General features: G+C 40.2%; 1 protein-coding gene across 1 annotated transcript in view; it reads left to right on the plus strand.

Moving 5' to 3' along the window:
- The window catches only part of sgcd (sarcoglycan, delta (dystrophin-associated glycoprotein)), a 193,481-nt gene that overhangs the window by 104,271 nt on the left and 73,098 nt on the right, over nucleotides 1–16,112 (plus strand). The window contains exons 4-5 of the mRNA XM_055148588.1: nucleotides 8,357–8,444; nucleotides 14,245–14,364. Coding sequence (XP_055004563.1) covers nucleotides 8,357–8,444; nucleotides 14,245–14,364 — 208 coding nt within the window. The remainder of the gene's footprint in view (nucleotides 1–8,356; nucleotides 8,445–14,244; nucleotides 14,365–16,112) is intronic.

Genomic DNA, 16,112 nt, shown 5'->3' on the forward strand with positions numbered 1-16,112 from the left:
TATAAGAGCGAATATAGAGCCGGGCTTTATATTTGGAAATTTGACTGTGAGTATCACAGCAACCACAAGAGCCAATCATGATTGAGGTCATTAAATGTGCCCGCCCTTCTCACTGGAAAGCAGGAAGGTAGTTTACTTAACAACAAAACGTACTAGCTGTCAATCAAACCTGCTGCTAACGCTGGCAGGAGCTGCCTCGGGGAATAAAGGCATCTGAATATTTGTGTTCTTATCTTGATTTAGGAACAAAATAGCAAAATGAAAAATTCCGGACCATGTAGAGCGGGTTAATACGAACATTTTAAGACCAAAATGGAGACGGTCACAGCAGCAGTGACAGAGAGAGGCCACAGTGTTCCAATGTAAGTCAGTTGGAGCCAGAGTCAAGAGGAGCAGGAACACACTTCCTATTCGCCTCCACAGGTCTGATCAGTCATTTAGTATGGCGATCTCTATGGAATGAACAAGTTTAATGGCATACTGTGGAACTTTCTAGGAAAATCTATTCAGATCACATCACAGTTTTCTATGTGGTAATAATATTTAATATAAATGGGGGGCAGCTAAAATGAATATTGTTAAAATGCTGATTTTTGTGGTGGTAAAACAGTTGGGTCCAAACAGAAAATAAAAATGATCATATTGTTAATTTATCTTGTTCATTTATGACCAGCTCTTCATCATCTGGGAGTATGGCACATTCAAAAATAAAAAAAAAACAGTAAAATCTCAAGAGTGTCCACCAGAAAGAATGGGTGTAATGGTACATGTATTCGTGCCGAACCGTCTCAATTGAGTGAGTTTGTGCAATTTGTGTGTGTTTATATTCCATATATGTGCAGCTACTCGGAAGGCTCGGCTCTTTAATATTCACGAGGGAACTCATCTGTGATTGGGGGTGCCAGTGTTTCCTGCAGCGCTTTATAGTTAGGGCAATCACCTTGAAAACAATTCCCCCCCATCTTGACTATGCCCCTCCGAACCACGTGAATCTTCACAAAACTGTGGTCGTCGCGCCCCAGTCTTCACTTTCTCCTTTCTTTGCCTGTGACCTCTATTATTTTCAACCCCTGAGGACACTGTAACTGCAGCAGATCTGCACTTACTGCAGACAATATGGACAAGTTGTTTTTTCTGGCCAAAAATAAGATGATTTCATCCTGGAATTGTTACTGCTGCACTTTACTTTTTGAAAAGTTTTGTTTACATTTTTTTTTTATATTTCATACATTTGTTGCTTATTTGAGAATATTTTATTTATCTTTTGCATTTATTTAATTTTTTCATGTGTTTAGTTTTAAAACAAAGTATTGGTTTAATAGAAACACAAATAAACAACAAGCAAATGCATTTTGTTCCCATACTGTACTGAAAAGGAACCAAACCCTGACCTCAAAACTGAGGTACCGTGATTTTTATGTACCGCTATACCCCTATGAGTTACGTAGTGTACCTTTAAACATAGTGTACCTCATTAAATACACTTAGTTATGATTAGAATATGTAAATATAGAAACAGACTTAGTGGTGACTTAAATCCTGGTTCCAACAATTTTCTGAATGTCTATCCTCGCTCTTCACCTTCACTTTACACTTCCTGTCCTGCCAAAGGTTTACAAGACACATCCTCACCATGTTCGTCCAAATCCTATGCATTCATTTTACAATCCCTTCTTCTCCTCCCCCTCTCGCCGTCCTCTCGCCGTCCTCTCTCTCGCTCCACGCCCCCCTCGCGAGCCCCGTATACCTCTTTTGTTGTGCTTAATTCAGCCTCTTCAGGACCAAAGCTCTGGAGTCTGGATGGAGAACATTTTCCTATAACCAGGCGATGCAGTTTTCTGTCTGAATCCGCCTCTTTTCACTCGGCCCCGTCTCGCAATTCTCTGAGAGGCCCCCTGCTGGGAGTAATCTGTGGACATGTTAGTGATGTGGAGAGGAGGAGGAGAAAGGAAGGAAGAAAAAAGGGAAGAGAGAGAGAGAGGGGGGGAGAGAGTGTCTGGGTGAGTAAGAGAAAAGAGAATGAAAAAAAAAAATAGGAGTGAAGAGAGGAAATGAGAGAGAGAGAGATTGGAGGAGTGAGAAAGAACAGAAAGTAATAAGGGGATAAGAAGAGAGAGAGAGAAAGACGGACTGAGCGAGAAAAGGAAAGAAAGATGATATGAAAGAGGGAGAGAGTGACAGATTGGGAGAGAAAGTGACGGAATAAAAAGACATTGGAGGAGAGAGAGTGAAAAAGGGGAAAATAATTCACATCACACAGACATTTGATGTAAAAATGCAAAACAAATGCGGCAGAGTTTTTCACTTTTAGAATAAACATAAGTACATTGGTATTACGGCCCATACTTTAAAGCAGTGTACCAAATAAATAATGCCTCAAACGGTAAAACCTGCAGAATATTTTCATTTTGTACCATGCATCTTAAAAATTACAGATTAATTTAATTTGTTTTTCTTTATTTAAAAGGGACAGAACAGCAGGCTTTGTTACATTTACAGTAGTAACCAATGCCATAGCCTAGAGTTAATGTGCAAACCTGAAGCACAGTATGTAAACAAGCAAGGAAGCACGTGTGGTCTACTCTGGAGTTTTCCCTCACAAATCGGACTTTTCAAGAATGCACAGAGTGCCAGTCCCTTCCTGCTTCTAATTAACTACAGAATTCTTGTAGCCACCAGATCAGATTTGTACAAGAATGAAGGTAACGACCAGCACAGTGACTAAGGCTATGTTTACACTGAAATGAATCATCTTATCACCGTATTGGAAACGATTTGCTTCCAGACACGTTCTTTCTGTGTCTGCCAGCCTTCCCTATCAGCACAGCTTTGAGCAGATTTGTTTACGTTTTACAGAAACTTAAAACCACATGGCTAATTTGCATAAACTGAGCACTGAAAAAACAGCTCGCTATTGTGTGATTGATTGATAGCATTTATATAGCGCCTTTCAAGATACCCAAAGCGCTTTACAGTTCATTATTCAGTCACTCCACACTCAGTGGTGGTAAGCTACTACTGTAGCCACAGCTGCCCTGGGGCAGACTGACGGAAGCGAGGCTGCCAATCTGCGCCATCGGCCCTTCCGACCACCACCATCACTCACGGTCACACCACTTTCATACTAGGCAATGTGGGTGAAGTGTCTTGCCTAAGGACACAATGACAGTTTTTTGCCACTGGTGAATTCCTAGTGGTCTCCCATCCAAGTACTACCCAGGCCCAGCCTGCTTAGCTTCTGAGATCTGACGGGATCAGGCTTTTACAAGCCGGTATGGCCATACCTAGCCATACTTGTGCTGATGTGGTTCAGTTTATGTCGGAATAAAGGACACAACTCAGTGGATTATATGTGTTCTTTCTGTGACAGAGGGGTGTTCTGCTAATGATGAGTCTGTTCTGTGCTTCTATCGCGTTGGACATGGTTCATGTTAAACTTTTCAGAGATTATACGTCTGCAGGTCATAGCACAGACCATATATATGCATTAGCGTTTTAGTGGTGAATTACTTTGCGATGCATCGACCTACATCAGTGTATCAGCGATTTCAGGCGTCCACATAGTGTCGGTTTAGATCTGACGAATTCATGGGAGCTGATGGCACCAGATCGTTCCATCTCTGGAGCTTTTTTTCCATCCGATTAATGTGAATGAACACTGCATCCTCAGCAAAAACATCTCAAATACGGACTAGTGTGGATGGGGCCTGAGTGATACTCACGGTTCACAGCAGGAAGGTTCTGGGTTCAATCTGAGACTTTCTGTGAGGAGTTTGATTTTCCCCGTGTCTGGGTGTGTTTCCTCTGGGCACTCTGGTTTCCCTCATCACTCCAACACCAAGAGGTCAAATCCTCCAGCTAAGGTCCAAGACTAACTCAAGACCTGGAGATGGGTCCCTGAGCATTGAACTCCAGAGCTCACTGCTCCTGACAGGCCGTCCCAGCGGTACTGAAGGATGGGTCAAACGCAGAGGACACATTTACCTATGGGGATAATAAAGTGTAACAGTGCATTTCATGATTTTCAGGAAATAAAGTGCTTCATTAGAATCAAACAGCAGCACACAGTCGTCTCATTATGACCTCCAGACCTGCTTATACAATATAGATAGTCTGTATTTTGTTCAAGTTTAGGTAATATCAATAAATCAGGTACAGCCCTTCAGGTTTCTTATTATAGTACATACATGTCACATATAACATATCCTAGTTCCTCCTGGTTTGGTCCTGGTTTATTTCTGGCTTAGTCCTGATTTAGTCCTGGTTTCGTACTGGTTTATTCCTGGTTTTGTTCCCGGTTAATCGTGGTTTAGTCCTGGTTTAGTCCTGGTTTATTCCTAGTTTAGTTCTGTCTTGTTCTTGTTTTGGTCCTGGTTTAGTCCTGTTTTAGTCCTGGTTTATTCCTGGTTTATTCCTGGTTTAGTCCTGGTTTAGTCCTGGATTAGTCTTGATTTAATACTGGTTTAGTCCTGGTTTAATCCTGATTTAATCCTGGTTTAGTACTGGTTTAGTCCTGGTTGATCCCTGATATAGTCTGGTTTGGTCTTGGTTTAGTCCTGATTTAGTCCTGGTTTATTCCTTGTTTAGTCCTGATTTTGTCCCAGTTTATTCCTTGTTTATCCATGATATAGTCCTGGTTTAGCCCTGGTTTCGTCCTGGTTTGGTCTTGGTTTAGTCCTGATTTAGTCCTGGTTTATTCCTTGTTTAGTCCTGATTTTGTCCCAGTTTATTCCTTGTTTATCCATGATATAGTCCTGGTTTAGCCCTGGTTTCATCCTGGTTTGGTCTTGGTTTAGTCCTGATTTAGTCCTGATTTAGTCCTGGTTTAGTCCCGGTTTAGTCCAGGTTTAGTCCAGGTTTAGTCCTGATTTAGTCCTGGTTTAGTCCTGATTTAGTCCCGGTTTAGTCCAGGTTTAGTCTTGGTTTAGTCCTGGTTTAGTCCTGGTTTAATCCCGGTTTATTCTTGGTTTAATCATGGTTTAGTCCTGGATTAGTCTTGATTTAATACTGGTTTAGTCCTGGTTTAATCCTGGTTTAGTACTGGTTTAGTCCTGGTTGATCCCTGATATAGTTCTGGTTTGGTCTTGGTTTAGTCCTGATTTAGTCCTGGTTTATTCCTTGTTTAGTCCTGATTTTGTCCCAGTTTATTCCTTGTTTATCCATGATATAGTCCTGGTTTAGCCCTGGTTTCATCCTGGTTTGGTCTTGGTTTAGTCCTGATTTAGTCCTGATTTAGTCCTGGTTTAGTCCTGGTTTAGTCCCGGTTTAGTCCAGGTTTAGTCCAGGTTTAGTCCTGATTTAGTCCTGGTTTAGTCCTGATTTAGTTCCGGTTTAGTCCAGGTTTAGTCTTGGTTTAGTCCTGGTTTAATCCTGGTTTAATCCCGGTTTATTCTTGGTTTAATCATGGTTTAGTCCTGGTTTAGTCTTGGTTTAGTCCTGGTGTAGACCTGGTTTATTCCTTGTTTAATCCTGGTTTAGTCCTGGTTTAGTCCTCGTTTCGTCCTCCTTTCGTCCTTATCTTCACAGTAAACATATTGTAACAGTTCAAATCCATAACCTTACTCTTCTTGTCAAACTCGTCTCGTTTTTTTATCAGTCTCTGCTCGGCGACTTCACTTATTTGTCCGTCCGGCCGATACGTTATCATTGCGTTCCTTTAATAACTCCACTTTGGCGTCGTGTATCCTCCGAAAGTACGCTCGGACCCCGACGCTTTCGGACCGAACATAAAGTTATCAGTAACGAGCACGCCTCCCCTCCGCTGAAAACCACAATGGTCCCTATGTTATCGCTAATTAAGAAGTTGACTGAGGCATGAAGATTAGGCCGCGCACTGTCCTACGTGATCGGCATTTGACAGCGCCGCTCGGCATTCTGGGTAATGGCACTGGAGATTCTTGCCGGTTGTTTGTTGATGTCCTTTTGTGAGGGGAGAGAGAGAGTGTAAATTAGAAGTGGCGGTCAATGGAGGAGCGTCTAATCAGAGCAGAGGCACGGCGGTGGAGACAGGGGCTGCAGTGTGAAACAGAATTTAAATGGCCAATATTCGCCTCGTTTTGTGTAAGGATGGAACAGTAATGGAAATATCGTGATATCGTATCGTTGAAAGTCTCACAGTATATCGAATTACAAGTTTCTTTGCTTAAATTCATAGTTATGGTGCAGCATCAACAACAAAAAATTTGAGAACTACATATACCATGATCCTTTGCTCTGTTTCAGTCCAATCTACATGATGAAAAAACTTATTAAGCACCTTTAAATCTTAATTTTCTTGGATAATAAGGGAGGTAGCATATTTACAATTTTGTTTCCCTTCACAAAATATCACAATAAATATCGTACCGTGAGATGCATATTGTGAAAATATCGCATCAAGAGATTTGGATTGGATTGGTTTTGAGTGGTTTGGACTTTTTTAGGTTTATTTTAGTTTGCATTTTGCTCTAATTACCCCAATTACTAATAAGTAATGTTTTGGTATCTATATTTTTTGCATTTCAATACTATATTTTAAGTCAGATATTAAGACTTGCAAGTCATGATTTGGACTCAAGTCAGACTTGAGTCCCTTGAGACTTGACTTGGGACTTTGACTTGGACTTGAAGGTCAGTGACTTGGCCATATGACTTGATGCTTCTCCTAAAAAATACATGTTTTTAGAAACTACTTTTATCTTTACAGTTGATAAATTTGGTGCTTAATTTTACAGGAACAAACTGGAACATGTCCCTCCCACTTCTCTATTTGTTACTATGGCAACAGTAATTGAAGTACTGTGATGTGGTATCCTCAAATGTACTACAGTAATGTACAGTACAATACAGTAAAACAGAGGGAACTACACAGAACTTGATCCTTCCATTCAGTGCAGACTACGTGACAAAATGATTAAGCACTTTTAAATCTTAATTCTTTCTGTTCTGACTAATGAATCACATCCACACTCAAAATATTTGAAAAGGAAAAATGAGTATTTCTACAACTCTTATATAAATACTCATAAATAAATATTCCATGACTTTTTGAGTACAGCTTAGATTAAAATTCATATAAAGTGCAAAATACCAAAGCTATATTTGGTACTTTGGTTTAAAGACTTGAAATGACTTGGAGCTAATCTTGTCAATATGTCTGTACTGTGTTTTTGTTGTATGTGCTGATGTTGTGGAGGGGTTTCTTTTTTTCTTTGTGTACTGGTTCCAGATAGTTAGTTATGAAAAAGATAGTTATGTCACAGATAGTAATCTCAAGACTCATGTTTATCTTAGCTTTGTAGGGTGAGGTGGGATGTGGGATTGTTTTTAATCACTGTAAAGCGCTGTGCGTTGCATAATTTATATATATATATATATATATATATATATATATATATATATATATAAATAATATATATTCTGTTAATAAAGTTTGATTGGTTGATTGATTGAAGCTTATAGCAGACGACTTGGACTTGATTTGGACTTATGGGTCACTGATTTGAGACTCGACTTGGACTTGCCTGTATTTGACTTGGGACTTGACTCAGACTTGAGGCCAAAAACTTGAGACTTGTAAAACAACGACCTGGCCCCATCTCTCACTTAAGTTTAAAGAAGCACTATGTATTTAACCCTGTATTTTACCAGGAAGTCCCTTGATATCTCTTTTACTTTTTTGGTGAGGTTCCCCCCGACCTGCTTGTCTCCATACAAATGTCCTTGCACAGTGTGACCTATCTCCATGGAGAAAAGCAGGTGGTTAAGGTCAAATTATGTAATTAAAATGACTTCAATTCAGAACATTTGAGTAGATTCAACTTGACAAATAATATTATCTACCAATGGAATAAGTGTGTTTTTCTTAACTCAAGAAACATTCGATTTTCTTTCTAATTGCAGTGCAAAATTTGTTGATTTTCTGATTTTAAGTGCAGCAAGATGTATTTTCATATTTTAAACACAAAAAGTCTTATTCCACTCACAGATAATTTTACTTGTCAAGTGAAATTTAATCAGATCATGATAAAACTTTCTTAACCCAAGTCATCTTAACTTGAGTAGAGATTTTTTTTGCAGTGTGGTACATAATAATAATAATAATAATAATAATAATAATAATAAATTAATAAATATTAAAAATAATATCTCACCTCTTGTACCAGTGAAACCATTTCTTTCTGATCAGATTACAAGCCTCAGACAGAGCAGAACCTACAGTTACATCAGGGAATGTTGATGACAATATCAATTAAATTTTTGTACCAAGAAAACAAAGAAACAAGAAAAAAGTTGCAGTAGCACTAAGTGTTCTCCATGCTCTAACACCCTCCTCCTGTTCTTCCCCTCCTCCTCTCCTGCCTCCTGTTTCCTCCAGGGCCGCCCGCTGTACCTGCAGTCGTCCAGAAACGTCTCGGTCAATATCTACAACAGCAACAACGAGCTGCTCACTCAGCTCGTGACAGGTGAGCGCCACGGACCCGTCAAACACTATGAAGATTCTCACAGCTTCAAACCTCAGCCTCGTGTGACTCTGAACAGGAGTTTGATCACTAAAATAAGGCTCTGGTTTAAGAGTTGTCTTTTGTTTAATTCACACACATTTAACACACAAACCCTGCATATTTAGGCTGATTTCTTCTCACAGGAAGAGAACCACTGTTTTTTTAAACTCCATACACCTTCATTAGAATAATTTGGGTCATTTCAGCCCTTGAATCTCCACTTAACAAAAGGTAGAAAGGTCTATAGTTTGGCAACACAGCCTGAGTGCAGAAAGCACCGCTGTTTGTGCAGTTTACACATGGATCGATATTGTCAGCGCACTCAAATAGTTCTCTGTGTGATAAAATAAGTTACCGTATTTTCCACACCATAGGGCACACTCTTAAGCCTCCAACCCCATCAAAAAAAACGGTTGCACACCCCACAATCCAGAGTGCCCTATACATGAATCTTTTCAGGTGTCCCAGCACGACTTCAGTAAACTACAAAGCCGCACCACCCGCAGCGCACGCAAACACGCACGGAGCAGACAGCGACCGCATGGCGAAAAACACCCACAGCCACACTCATCACTCCATGCGGACGAGGAACGGAACGGAGGAACGAACTGAAAAAGCGAGTGCAATGCGAGTGCGAGTGACAACTGAGTCACTGCGAACACGCCAACAATCCAGCGATCCCAGACAGCACCCTCCCTACACACCACAACTGAACAAAGCCCAGAGTCACCGTGAACACGCCAAACAAAGTCCGACTGACCTATCTAGCTGTTGTGTTTCGTTTAAAGTCCGGTGCAGTTTATTTGTGAAAAAAGTTCAAAAATAGACCATTCTATGACAGTGCATCTTATAATCCAGAGCGCCTAATAGTGCGGAAAATACGGTATGATGCTAAATGAACATTAGTGAGAGGGATACGTCTTACCCATATGTGTAAACGACGAGAAGAAACGTCTTAAACTTCAGCCGCACATCCACTCATACCTGATTGAAAGAACTAACCTAGCCCACGAGAGAGCCTGAAATCTGCTGAAATTCTACAAGACTCTTTCTGCAAGAGATATGATACGAGACAGGACAGTGGCTCTTTCTGCAGGAGACATGCACATTAGAGCGTGGGGAGAGATGGAGGTGATGCGCCGAGGAAGATGCTCATTTGATTGTGTTTTGAACAGTTATATTGCGCTTCAAAAACACACGAAGAAATGCAGATGATGCAGCTTTTAAGTTAAAGACAATTGATGTGACTGTGGAAGAAGGAAAGAGAGCTGCTGCACATGAGCTTGGCGTCAGTGAGTCGATGATGAGATGTTGGCAACAGAAGTGTGACGAATTGACTCAAAAAGACGACAAAAGCTTTCAGAGGCAATAAAAGCAGAAAGCCCGAACTTGAAAACATTCTTGAAGACGTGGACACCTGCTGCTTATGTTCAGGTGCGACCTATATATGTACAATTTTTAAATTTAGTTAAAATTTAGTTGTTGCGGTTTAAATTCAGGTGCGCTCAATAGTCCGGAAAATACGGTAATTTAAACATGGCTTAAATTTTTGCAAGAATCCATTTTGCGTTATAGCGGACCATTAAGATCTACATTAAAGCTCACTGCGTAACATTCCAGGCAATAAACACTCATCTTAAGGCACTTATTCATTAACTTGAGGTTTTATTACGCTAAACTACTGTAAATTGTATGGATGTGTTTTATTACTGTAAGTGGTAAGGTATAGCTTCATTCTTTACTCCTCCCCTCTTCTTTTCACTCTTCTACACCTATCCTCTGTTACGTCCTCACTGCTCCCTCTCTCCTCTCCTTCTCAACCCCCTTTTCTCTCCTTTCTCTTCCTCTCCTCCTTTCGTCTTCCTTCTTTTCTCCTCTTCCACCTTCTTTCTCTACCTAGCCTCTTTCCCTCCTCCTTCTCTTCCTCTTCCTCCTCTCCTTCCCACATAAAGACTGACAGAATCGATCCGGCTCACATGCAGCATTTGTAGAGTCTGTTCGTCGCCGCGGGAGACCAGCGCTCACACAACTCGGTGCAGCTTGTCCCTCTTTGATTTTCCAAAGCTCACAATCAAAGAGGTGACATTCAGACGACGCTACAGGATGGGGAAAAACAGTTCAGTTTTTACCCTGGGTTTAATCCTCTCACATAAATATGGAAGTCTTCAATACTTGTTTGTCTGTTAATAATGTGTACTTGTGTAAAAACATTCTAAAAGGCTATTGTCAAATTTATTTTCCAAGCCATTTGCTATTTTTGGTACTGAAAATATTTTATTAATGGTCCGATATTACACAAAGTTGACTCTTGTGAGCTCTTAGCCACGTTATAAAGCTGTTATCTCCTCCGAAACATACCTGAGTTTAGTTTCATTCACACATGGTTGAGTAATCCTTTGTTTTTAGTCCGTCTAAAAAGAAAGTAACAACAGAAAGGTGGACCTGATGAGCCGGCCAAACAGAACAAAAAGGTGCAACACCGGGCCAACCCCATACAGGGCTGCAGAAGCCTGTGCCAGCACCCGTAACTAAAGACAAAAACTCAACAAACCAAACTCACAGAAAAAGCGAAAACAGGAGAGACGGTCCCTAGCCTGATTCATCCGCTGGTTTCACTTTGTGGAAACCATTTGACCTCGCAGCATTAGGATTCGTTTGCTCGACAGTAGGCGGGTACTTTTTTTATTTAACCAATCGCTGCTATTTGGTTGTGTCGTTTGTAATGAGCCTCTAACAGGACTTTCCTCAAATCCCGTAGGAAGAAGGGCAATAATGTCTTTCTCCTTGATAAAATTCACCAAACATTCTCTTTGTTCTGGCTTTAAATCCTCGATCTCGGGAATCGTTGCCAACACAGAATGTTTGTCTTCGTCTACATCTATGTCGACCGCTTTGTTTACTGTTGTGTTGTACCACAAAAAGGACCCAGACAGAAGCTTGAGTTTGACGTCATGGCTTCACAGCTCTTCGCTGATTGGCTGGTGCGCGGTCTACAACTTCCAGGGTTTTTGCGAACTGACTAGTGTATTCCAATTCCTGACCTAGTTGCTGGAGAGAGATGAAATTGAGTGGAGGCACTAGGTGGCGCCGGTCCCACTAGGTCAAAACAAAAAGCTAATGGCTAACAAAAAGACATATCTGAAAATGCTCTGTTCCTCCTTGTGATGTCATGAAGCAGTAGTTTTCAAGTTAACAGCCCGTTTTAACTTTAGTTCAGGCTGATCCAGGGCTGAAATCATCCCAAATGATTCTAGTGAAGGTGCATGGAGTTTAAAAACAAACTGGAGCACTTCCTGTATTGCAGGGTTTCAGATGACATCACTACATTTTATAGGCCAGTATTGTTTAATAGAGATGGGGGGCAGCTAAAATTAATATTGTTCAAGTATCGATTTTTGTTGCGATATAGCACGGTCTTGGGTCTGGTCAATAACTGAAATGATCAGGTTTTATATTTTGGAATTTACCTTTCTAATAATTCATGGCAAAGTAAAATGTAATCAATGAAGTAAGACACCATCACATTTTAGAATCTAAAAACTACCAATTACCACGTGACATCAGAGTGTTTTGTGTTTGAGAGAAGAACTCAGCCTAAATATGAATAGTTTAAACATGTGTGGTTGAAACAAAACACAGCTCCAGGTTTGTTTGTGATGAAGAAACATTATAACATGCACCAGCGTAACATGGGCCTTTTAAAGCAGCTCTCGGGTTATAATGAGGCCTGTGTGTGCTCTCTGCTTCTAATTCTAAAGCATTTTTATCATTCGTGAAGTAGTTTGGTTGCCGTGCTCTTGTCTGTGAAAGTTGTGAAAGCACTCAAACTCATCATGGTCAATAATTATATGCTCAGAAAATACAATGAAACTGAAGAATGGATTACTGCAAACATCTTAAAATGAACTAGTTCCGTTTTTGACCTTTTAACCAGTGCCTTTAATTTGTTTTGTTTTTCACATTTTCTTTTAATCAAAAACTCTTAAAATTATTCTTCACTTTTGTGTGAATATTTGAACTCAATTTCACCGCCTCATTCAAAATTGGCCTGAAGGCTTTTCATAAAAATATTTACCTGACTTTTTTTTTTGACAAACGCTTCAACTTTTTATTTATCAAGATGCAGTTCACGGTGCAGATTTTAAACATCTCCAGGATGTGTTGACAGTGGAGATATGACTTGAATCTGAACTGCAAAACTAATACAGGACCAACATTTCAGAACTTACTGTATTTATACCAGAACCACACACTTTAACAGCATGTTTTTTTTCTTATTTAAAGGTTTAGAATGTGGTATGTCACCTTCATGATGATGGAAATAGAAAGTTAAAGCCATACTTTGGAACATTCTCCAGAATTTTGTTAGTCAGGCTGGCGCCACCTAGTGCCTCCGCTCAATTTAATTTCTCTCCAGCAACTAGGTCAGGAATCAGAATACACTAGACGGTTTGAAGAGCCCCGGAAGTGGAAGTTCATTCACCAGCCAATCAGCAAAGAGCCTTACATTCTGTGCTGGCAACGATCCCCGAGATCAAGGATTTAAAGCTGGAACAAAGAGAATGTTTGGTGAATTTTATCAAGAGGAAAGACGTTATTGCCCTTCTTCCTACGGGATTTGGGAAAATCTTAATATACCAGTTAGCCCCGTTAGTGGTGCATTACATACATCACGACCAAATAGCAGCGATTGGTTACATTTTAAAAAAGTACCCGCCTACCGTCAAGCGAACGAATTCTAATGTTGCAAGGTCAGACAGTTTCTACGAAGTGAAACCGTCTGATGAATCAGGCTAGAGTTTTGTAGCATAACATGGAAAATTATAGCCAAAGTACCAATATTTCCCTGGAAACAAGCAGGCCAAGTAAATGTCAGATTACACACTGTGTCTTTATTTAGAACCTCTAGGGATGCACATTGTATTGCAACTAAATTGCCGGGGATAAATCTTCATCTATACATTTGGAACAGTTTCATGGCAACAAGCATGAAAAGTCCCTTCTCCGAGCCAAGGAAATTTCAGGTTTGTGGAGATACTGTATATATTTAGTCCATTTTTTATCTATTTATTTTTTGTGTGGCAAAATACATACTGTGGTTTTATTGAAGACACCCAGGAAGAGAATATACAGATATTTTGGTCTTGATGAAATCTTTAACTTACATGTATAGTTTTTTTTTTTTTTTTTCTATCAGTGATGAATCTTGATCTACACCCTCCCTGTCAGTTCCACATCCTGTTGTCAGCGGAGCTTATATTTTATTTCATATTATTTTCTGGAGTGTTATTTCTCTGTCACACCACTTTGTGAAGGGTCACAGACGTTTCTCTAGATTTGATTCTGAAGCTCAGAGTTTGTGCTGGATGTGATTTGGTCCCTCCGGTGCGAGGAGACTGGACTCACTCACAGAGGTTTACTGTAGAGTCAGAAACACACCCAACTAAAGAAACAAGGAGCAAGGGTCAGCAACTACATATTTTATTTTCTTTCTGGTATGTCATATGAGGTGATTTTGAGGACCTAAAATCATAAATGATCCAAAGCATAATTGAAGTTGTTTTTTGTTTCATTTATGCATGTTTGAGTAATCCTCATTGGATATTTTTTTTATCAAATCATTAAATCCTAGGATTATGTTACTTCTGGGTTCCAAGACACATCAGCTGATATATATTACTGTGAAAGTGTGTTTGCTGCCGTATAATGTAGAGTAAAGTAAAAGGTGTTTCATGTTAAATCTCTGTGCATTTTTGTGCAGGATCTAGCGGGTTGAAAGCGCGAGGAAAAGCGTTTGAAGTGAAGTCGACGACGGGGAAGCTGCTGTTCTCCGCTGATGAGGATGAGGTCGTGGTGGGCGCCGAGAAGCTCCGGGTCATGGGTGAGTCCAGAGACGGGATACAAGAGGGACACAAGTGGGACCCTTCCAGTTTGGGACAGGAAGTACTCTTAAACTATGGTCTGGAGAGAGGGGCAGGGACAAGAGACATGCTCCGAGTCATGGTTCAAAGTGCTTTACCAAATAAAATAGACATTAAATCACAATACAAACAAATCAAAACATAAATAATCATCATACAATTTAAATTAAATGAGAAGAGTGTGGAATAAAAACTTAGAGCTGAAACTATTTTGAGCAAGACTAGCTTTAAAACATAAACCGCTTTTTTATACAGTTTATGTTTTAAACATTGTCAAAGTAGAGGCCTGTGTCACATGTTCAGGAAGACTGTTCCAGGTTTTAGCTGCATTAAACTGAAACTCTGTCTCCCCGTGTTTAGTCCTGACTCTGGGCACCAGCAGGAGGCTGGTCCCTGAGCTCCTCAGAGTGTGAGATGGTTCATTTGGCTCTAACATGTCAGAGATGTACTTTGGGACTAGGCCAAAGAAAGACTTGTACACAAGCAGAGCCGCTTTAAAGTCTATTCTCTGAGCCACAGGAGCCAGTGCAGGACTTCTGTGTTCTTACTTCTTGATTCTAGTCACAAAATGTAAGATGAATGTTTTCTTTTCTGTCGTGTGGTGCACATGCTCAGAACTCACTGTTGTCCGTGTGATTGATCAGGCTCAGGCCTGTCTGGATTTTGGTTCCAGAGACAGAGACAAAGTGCGACAGTAGTTCCTTTGTGTGAGGTGGTGTCATGTCCCTGTGCCTGTATACATTTATATCTTATAGTGCCATCAAAAGTCCATAAAAGAGATAGAAGCGAGAATATATTAATACTTTATCATCTGTACTCGACATCCAGAACCACTTTTGATCTAAAAATGTCCTTTATCACTCACATCCTCCAGTTTATACATCTACAAAACCTGTGTCACTTTAATAGGCTACATTTTTAATACTCTCAGATCTGCAGCTGTTACTTCCCACTCAAATCTGTTTGCTTCTTGTCAGAACCTCTCTCTTCTCTCCTCCGCTGTCTTATAAAACAAAGCACACGCTGTCAGACCGAGTGACACTCAAACGCACAGAGACACCATGTTGTGTTTAGTTTGTGCTGGTGGACAGAAGAGGCTCAGATCAGGAGGTCCAAAGTGACGGGTGAAGTGGAGTTTAAACCGGTATTTTCTTAAAGAAGAGTTGTCATGACATTCGGCGCGAGGAGGTGACATCTTTCTCTTTTTTTATAGTTTTTGAATAACATTGACTGACTGGACAGACAGGTGAATGCATAAAAAGCTAGAAGACAATGTTTCAAAAAGAAGCAAAAATGCCAAAGCTTGAGTTGACACATTTGAACTTATTTTTAGTGTTCACTGGTGATCTATGAACGTCTCTGCTGCTGAACATGATCTAACAATTTATCTTCAACTTAAAGGTGCACTGTGTGTTTTTTCTGGTGGAAGGTTGGTCAAATGCTTTTCTCTGTTTAGATGTTATTACTTTGTCTGGAATGTTTCACAGTATAGTATTAAATGTTTCTATCATCATGGAGACCAAACCAGAGCAAGTTACAGGTCAGATCTGTGGAGAGGTGACCACGCTCACAGTCAGAATGCCTGTTTTTCCACATATTTGTGAGCAATAAATCCACCTGTAATTGAATACCGTATATTTCGGACTATTAGTCGCTCTGGAGTTTAAGTCGCACCAGCGACGTGCGCAGTAGAGTGAAGTGACAGTGG

The sequence above is a fragment of the Boleophthalmus pectinirostris genome, unplaced genomic scaffold (genome assembly GCF_026225935.1).
Source record: "Boleophthalmus pectinirostris isolate CB_2022bp ecotype Guang Dong unplaced genomic scaffold, ASM2622593v1 HiC_scaffold_12, whole genome shotgun sequence".
In the NCBI taxonomy this organism is placed as follows: Eukaryota; Metazoa; Chordata; class Actinopteri; order Gobiiformes; family Gobiidae; genus Boleophthalmus; species Boleophthalmus pectinirostris.